The sequence below is a fragment of the Nymphalis io genome, chromosome 16 (assembly GCF_905147045.1).
Source record: "Nymphalis io chromosome 16, ilAglIoxx1.1, whole genome shotgun sequence".
In the NCBI taxonomy this organism is placed as follows: Eukaryota; Metazoa; Arthropoda; class Insecta; order Lepidoptera; family Nymphalidae; genus Nymphalis; species Nymphalis io.
In genome coordinates, this window is record NC_065903.1 from 3,547,881 (window position 1) to 3,556,324 (window position 8,444).

An 8,444-nucleotide genomic window follows, 5' to 3' on the forward strand; every position below is an offset into this window, starting at 1 on the left:
CTTGCAAGTTACATGAAACAGTACGAGCCAGTCTTAAGCTAAACGTCCTAGATTTTATATTTTTTCAATGGAAAGCATCAGCGACTACCGAGACAACGTACGTTCAACCTCCTCATTTTGCATGCCAGTAATCAAATGTTGTGCAACCTACTTGCATGCTAGATACAGGCATGCCGGTTAACGTATACATATGAAAGTAGCTAGCATGCAACTGTGTAGGCAAGTGATTTTTTTTTAATACCAATAATATCAAACATTAAACATTTTGTTTATCGGCATTTTAAAACGATAACTCGGTACCAACTTTTATTTTTGTCACAGGCCTATCGAAAAAGGTTTGGGCCTATTATATTACTCTTTCAAATTAAGTTACAAAGTAAATTCAAGTCAAGTTGTTACAGAGTTACAGAGTCTTTCTTCTATAAAGAAAATGTAACTTTATCGCAATCAATCAATCGAATCCAATGGTAATCTTTACCGTTTTCTTATTCAAATAGAACTATCCAGTTTCGTTTCGGTCGAAGTAGAATCGAAATCGTATTGTAACCGTTATAAAAAAAACGCAGAGAAAATAATACATACAGGGTTACAGGGTAATATGTCACGATCCTTTTAAAGGGTTATAGTTCAGGACAATAGCTATCAAATGACCCCCAAAATGCTTATGCAAAAGTGTATCGTTTTCGAGTTATTAATTTTTTAATATTTTTTTTATTTAAAGGATGTTTAAGATTCTAAAATTCAATAAAAAAAAAATCAACGTATTTTCCCTATTTTTTTTGTATTTCTTGCTAGGGTACATCCTAGTTAATAATAACCAGTTATAAAACAAAAACAATCTTCAAGCATTTTTAAATTACAGATCCAAAACTGTACAACTTTTCGATTTTTAATTTTGATTCTTTAAGTTACTCGCAATTTTTTTGTAAAAATCACTACGGCTCTTATCGTGCGTATCATTTTAAAAACATCTGCGTTTCCTTAGCTATCCATCGGTACATAAAAAGTACAGTAACAATCATAAACTCAGGAGAAAATTAGATAACAAAGAGACCAGGTAGGAAATTCTAAGAAATGCTATTGTTAAGAAATTAAATCTGGATCAAAGACAAAAGGACCCCAATGCAAAGTAGTTAAAGATTATTTTGTCTATATATATAGACAAGGTCCATGTCGGAGGAGTTCCTTTTTTTTCTTTTTTTTAACGCGGGAAAAATATGTTTCGCCGTACGTTCGTTACGTCAAGGCGCCGAGTGCGCCCCGAACATCGGAATACCCACTAAAAAACCAGCGGTACCCTTTCGTCTTAACGAGGAGCGCCACGGGATCGCTGGCGCATGCTAAATGATGGAGAAGATCCTGCGGAACCCTTAACCCTTGCAAAACGCAGAAAGTCAACAAAGAAAAAAGTTGTAAAATTTTTTAATTGTACCCAAATTACGATTCAGCTTAGATTTCTTTTTGGCGAGGAATACAATAGTTAAAAGATTGTATATTCGATTATTTAAATTTGAATAAAATTTACCGTAGAAGTAGATTATGTCGCGATATAAGTTATTTTACGTTATTTCATTAAACTTAATTAATAAAAGCGAACTGAGCCCTGATTAATTACACAAATCGTGACCAGCCAAGTGAGTGACGTCATAACGTGCCAAGAAACATAGAAACATTAACTCGTAACATGCCAAGTTGTGTTTCATTAGATAATATTATGTTTACTATAAGACTAATATTCGTTTGCGAGATTTCAAAGTAAAATACGATTATACTCATATGTTATGTATTTCTACCTAAATTTATTTCCTTTTCTAAAACCAAACAATTGCATTAAAAAAGATGATCTTAACAAAATTTTTTTCTAGTCAATTTTACTCGATCATTTAAAATACAGTTATTTAATATATTTTTTTATATATATAGTCTTCATTCATTGTGAACCGAAAGCTTTATACACGTTTGATCACTATCAGTCTATAGTATTTGTCAAACGTTGCTATTGTTTACATTTTGTGTCATTTGCAAGTTTACGGCGACTAGTCTGCTGTAGATTCGTCATTTTTTTGTTGTTCGCCAGTACACTTTCGGGCCGACTATTTAATCTCAATTGATGTTAATAATTAGTTTTATCTCAGAAAATATACAACATGTACATGCGTTCATCTTACAAGATCTGTCATAAGCCTTCATATCGGAATACTAATTTTAAGGCATAGAACCAAGTAGCTATATCTACTCGTTTATATATTTAGTTGTTTTATTGTTAATGTGAAATACACTTATCAATATTTAAGCACCAACATTTTTACAATTGCTTTAGAACGCTGACATCAATGAATTTTTTACATGCTTGTAGAAATCATTCAAGCGATGATAAATGTTACGTCAGTACGTATAAGGGTACAGGGTGCTAAAGAGGTATAAAATGTTTACGTCGAAAGCATTCGTCGATTGGGCAAATAAAGTGTGTTTGCCCTTCTTTAATTAGGGTCAGGTGCACAAAAATAAGGTTTCGATATATAATGTTTTACGCACTTTTTACGATTTGTTTACAAATCCAAATACACTAGACGTATATATATAAAAATAAAATACAATATAAATATTTTTCGCTTTTAATTACGTAATTTTATTAGATTCAATAAATTAATATATGTATATGTACATAATTCACTTTATAAATAGATAAACTCCTTCCAAAAAATGGAATTCTTTACCAGCTCACATGCTTCTCTCCTCTTATAACCTGGATTCCTTCAAACGAAGCGTGCAGAGGCATCTTACGGGCCGGCAAGGCGGGGAAGCCTAGAGCAAATCGTTCTTTCCAACTGTACTGGCCGTCGTCGTGTTTGGACTTACCATCAGGTGGAATGGAGTCATTTGTCTTCCCGGCAAACATAAAAAAATAACTGCATTTATGAGTACATTGTAGAAGAAACTGGGACGTGTTAATACGGAGTACGCAATTGTATCATATTATTATTAATGCCACTCATTCTCCTTGATAGTGTCAACGAACTGACTACGTCACGCGTTCGGTCCATTCTCAATTCCTCGGCTATGCCGAACGCACACGAACGGTACTCGAGTGAGACGCGGCCCTGACGCGGCGCGGGGAGGGTGCAGCACGCTCGCGGCATGACCAATAGTCGACCCGCACGTTGAGTGCCAACCGCGCGCCTTTACCGCGTCGTGCCGCATGACGTAACCAACATGGCGTCTGAAATACGCCTAGTACAAGAAATCGAAAAATATGAATGTCTCTACAACAACTATTTACCGGAATATAATCGTAAAGATTTAGCAGATGAAGCGTGGACACAAGTATCGCAAAGTACAGATTTAACAGGTAAACAAACAGCATTGCATTAATACTGTATTATCAATTACAGCGCTGTAGACTGCATTCAACGGACCTTGACGACCGATTATGGACTTACTACGTTTGTTATTAAGATGATATTGGAACAACAGTGGTTTAGTCAAACGATCACTGTTCAAAGCTTTAATTCAAAATTAATGATTATTATTGGCTTACGACTGTGAGCTATTTATATCTTGTAAATTATTAACATGAAATATCGACTTAATTTAGAAATATAATAGATTTGCATTTTACAAAATAAAATAATAGTAAAGTTGTTAGTCCACAATCACGCAACGTTGCTCACGCATATGTGAATGCAAATTTTGCGATAACATGTTGTACGTAAATGTAATACTTGATATTTTTATTTATTGTAAAGTACTTGTTATTAATTTTAAATAAACTTTTTTTTTTAGTTACGGAATGTAAAGAGAAATGGCGTAATATACGCAGCTCTCTACTCAGATCTCTAAAACCTAGTGATAAGACAAAGAAACCGTATTACTTAGCGCCGTATTTACACTTCGTTTTACCGTTTATGAAACCGCTTAATTGCTTTGAATATAAGGAAGAAATTCATAGTTCGGGAGCTGCGAGAAATATTCGAAAAGATGCGGACATTCTTATATGCGCGGTGAAATCAGAAGGTGATACCCAAAGTATAGTAGACACAATTAACACGGAAATTACGGATGAAGAAACAAACCCCGACCCGTTATCATCTCAACCGGATTCACCGATCCGCAAGAGGAAACGCAGTATTGCCTCAAGTCGTAAAACCAGAAGATCAGAGCAAAAAGAAACGAAATTAAATGAAGAACAAATATTTAATCCTATACCCGACCCTCCGAGATCTAGTGGAGAATCTATGAGGTATTTTCTAATGAGTCTCTTGCCAGAATTTGAGACGATGACAGAAGAACAGTCTAGAATATTTAAAATTAAAGTAATGATGCTTATAGATGATATAAAAACAAATTATCATAAAATAAAACAAAACGTCCCTTCTTTAAATGAATCGGATCGTCTACAAAAGCGTTTAATTAATTTGTTGTTGAAAAATCTAGAACACACTCGTAAGTCATGATTGACAATAATTTTAAATCGTATTTGTAAATAATATAATGTATTAAAGCAAAATACTTTTGGTTTCATTAAGATAGTTATAATTTAATAAGAAGTTACATTTATTTACCTACATGGTTTTCTTTCTTTCGTTTATGTTATTATTCTCATAACATTCTTTTTTTAATCCTAATCAAATCAATCATTATTTATATTATGTTGTATACTTATGTATTTAACATAATTTATGCTTATTACTACTATACTTAACAGAATTTTCGGTTTTTATACTCTTGTCTATAGAATGTTTAAATATAACATTAACGATAGGTAAGAGCCGAGATGGCCCAGTGGTAAGAACACGTGAATTTTAACCAATGATCGTGGGTTCAAACCCGGGCAAGCTCCACTGAATTTTCATGTGTTTGATTTATGATTATAATTCATCTCGTGTTTTACGGTGAAGGAAATCATCGTGAGGAAATCTGCATGTGTCTGATTTCACTGAAATTCTGCCACATGTGTAGTCCACCAACCCGCACTGGAGCAGCGTGGTGGTATAAGCTCCAAACCTTTTCATCAAAAAAGGGAGAGGAGGCCTTTAGCCCAGCAGTGGGACATTCACAGGCTGTTACGGTACGGTATTCTAAGATAATTTTACTTAGAATTTACTAGAAGGTATCAAGTCAGTAGGTATCAAGAGATACCTACTGACTTAAAATAAATTGCTTGTTATCATTATTTATTATTGTAATATATTATACTGTTTATATCAAAAGATTGATAATTTTATTATTTATTATCTTTATAGAACTACCAACATATTTAACAATATGTATTACGAATTTACTGGCGGTAGGGCTTTGTTCAAGCTCGTCTGGGTAGGTACCACCCAGTCATCATATATTCTGCCGCAAGACAGCAGTATTTGATATTGTTGTGTTCCGGTTTGAAGGGCGAAAGAGTCAGTCTAATTACTCGCACAAAGGACATAACATCTTAGTGCCCAAGCTTGGTGGCGCATTGGCAATTTCTATGGGCGTTGGTGTCCGCCTACCTACTCAGCGGGATCCCACATTTTATCAGAAATAAGTTTGTTTTAACATGATTTCTTGTAAACAGTTTTTCTAAAACCAATTAACCAAATTGACGAGCCGGTTGGCGTGGTTGGTAGATACTTGCCTTTCGCGCCGGAGGTTGTGGGTTCGATTCCCACCCAGGACAGACATTTGTGTGCATGAACATGTCAGTTTGTCCTGAGTCTGGGTGTAATTATCTATATAAGTATGTATTTACAAAAGAAAAGTAGTATATGTAGTATATCAGTTGTCTGGTTTCCATAGCACAAGCTTTGTACAAGCTTAATTTGGGATCAGATGGCCGTGTGTGAAAAAAAAAAAAAAAAAAAAATAAACTAAAGCTCGATTTTTTTCTGGAGCTTTTTAGCCGTATGTTTAAAAAAAAATGTCGTGTTGGTTGGAGGTCGTCTTCAAACGCATTTATTTTATTATATTCCACAAAACAAACTCAGATTTAAATTAAATTCTATAGTATAAATATGGAACTACTTACCTAATCACAATCTTCTAAGATGTGGGATCATTCTGAGTGTAGGCACACGACATTCTATTTTTGTGAATATACACAGGCGCTGCAATATGTACAAACTAATATCCGAAATGTTATGTTCTTTGTACCTGTAATTACATTGGCTCATTTATCATTCAAATCGAAACACATCAATACAAACTATTGACGTTTGGCGCTAAAATAACTGATGAGTGGATGGAGCTCAACGAGATAAGCGCAATGTACGGTTGTCTATTACTGTTATATGTGAAACATGATTTCCTATGCATTTTGATTAATTTATTTATGTTTTCTTGTATGGCCCAGCGTAATACTAATACGTGAATCTTAACCGTACATTGTTTCAAGTTCAAGTTACTTGGTGGCTGGGCTTTGTGCGAAGCCCGCCTGGGTGGGTACCACACACTTATCAGATAATCTACCACCAAACAGCAATACTTAGTTTTGTGTTCCAGAAGGAAGGGTGTACCTGTGTAACTACAGGTGCAAGGGAGATAACATCTTAGTTCCTAAGGTTGCGTGCCAATGTCTATGGGCGGTGGTGACCAATTACCATCAAGTTGTCAGCCTCAGGAAATTTGCAAGTTACCTATTACTTTATACAGTATTACCTAGTATACAGAAAACATGTATATAGAAAAGTGATTTAAAATAACTTTTAACTTGTATCGTAATTTCATGTTCAAGTTTTTTTTTAATATAGATATGGTAATTAACTATACAGTTATAAAGAAAAAATAATTAAGTAAAACTAAAAGGAAAATCACAAATATATATGTACAAATAACTAATATACACCGGTGTTTTGTTGACTCTTACTTATTAAACCAGAAAATTTGTAAAATATATTGATGCATATTTAAAAAAAAAAAACAATTATAAGAATAGATTTAATGTAACGTCTTTCTGTTTTTAAAATTTAAAATCGTTCTAAAAAAATTATGATTCATTTTAGCTTTTTCAAATTGCCCAATGGCGTGATAGATTTTATCGTTTAACTTACAAAAAGTACAAGGTAATTTTAGAATATGACTTAATTGATAAGTTTTTAATTTTCACGTTTGAAAAATGAAATAAAAATATTTACAGATAAAAACTTTATAAAACAAATATATATACATTGATATCGAAATAGTTTACTACCTAGATACTGTGTTATGAGTTGAATGAGTCTGCGCAGTAACAAAGACATAATTGACAAAACAAATATTATCAATAAAACTAAATTTTTGAGAAATTCTCAACTTAACTTCAGAACTTAGGGCTGCTGGGAGATTGACGAGACCGCGCTTATTAAATAACTTCCTGGAAAATATATTAATGTGTGTGGGTGTTTAGCCACCTCGGTCACTACATCTTGCCCCGAAAAATTTTCTTGCCCCACAATTCCATTTCAACCTAAATCCTCTACTACCCGTCTGAATAGTTACTACCCATTACATATATTATACCGCTAAACAAGAATACTTAGTATTGTTATTGAATTATATTTTAAATAACAATTAATATTTACAGAGCCAATATCTAGAGGGGCGGTGGTGATCATTTGTTATCAGTTAGCCCATTTGCCGGTTCGTCTACGTATTTTATAAAAAAACTCGTGTTTATATATTTCAAACACCATCTTGCTGGAAATGGACAACACCTTCCAGGTTTCATTTTCAAAACAAGTATTGATACACAGAGTTGATATTGAAAAAATGGGTTTTTCTGTGCGGATGGCATATTTTGTTAAATTATTGTTTTAAATGTGGAAGGCTTTTGGGTTTTGATGAATTGGAGCCGAGTTAGATGTGCTGGATAGAACAGATAGAACTTAACCGTCATTCGTTCAAATCCGAAGAAGCAACACTGATATTTACATACTTTATTTGTCTTGAGTATTCATCTTGTGTTTGGCAGCGGAACTATAGTGTCGGGAGAAATTATAAATCATGTAAATCAGCCATCCCGCAATGATCCAGCGCGATAGAATAAGTTGGCAAATAAAATATTAGTATAAAAATAATACAACCAACATTTTACAAACATATTTATTTTCGCACGGACAAGAAGGTATAGGTAAAGATAACAAAGATACACAGTAGAACAAGAGAATATGATATAAAGGACACGATATATTGATACGTAATGAGAAATTCTATATATTATTTCCTCTCCCCGTATGTAGTATTACATATATAACAATTATTTTTAATTAATTATTAAATAACATAAAATAAAATAAATATTTTTATATTTTAATGCAATTTGATCATGCTTATTCCATAGAAGCTTATATCCAACCCAAAAGCGAGAACAATTTTTGGTCCCTTTTCAACGATTTATAATTTAAACTCTCAAATTACAGAAAAATATATTTATAACAAATATATGTATATTCGAAAGATTTACAAATAATATAGAAGCAATTAAATAATAT

At 33.2% G+C, this 8,444-nt stretch overlaps 1 protein-coding gene across 1 annotated transcript; it reads left to right on the top strand.

Annotated features, from left to right (window-relative positions):
- Positions 1-3,039: 3,039 nt before the first annotated feature.
- LOC126774423 (uncharacterized) lies at positions 3,040-4,483 on the top strand. The gene is made up of 2 exons (XM_050495950.1): positions 3,040-3,349; positions 3,784-4,483. The coding sequence occupies exons 1-2, from the start codon at positions 3,214-3,216 to the stop codon at positions 4,452-4,454; spliced, it is 807 nt and encodes a 268-aa protein (XP_050351907.1). The 5' UTR covers positions 3,040-3,213; the 3' UTR covers positions 4,455-4,483.
- Positions 4,484-8,444: the final 3,961 nt, after the last annotated feature.

What these genes read in the sequence shown, in the direction of transcription:
- LOC126774423 (XM_050495950.1), top strand. Translation starts at nt 3,214, where the DNA reads ATGGCGTCTGAAATACGCCTAGTACAAGAAATCGAAAAATATGAATGT. An exon ending in GCAAAGTACAGATTTAACAG is followed by an intron (nt 3,350 to 3,783) that starts GTAAACAAACAG and finishes TTTTTTTTTTAG; the next exon opens with TTACGGAATGTAAAGAGAAA.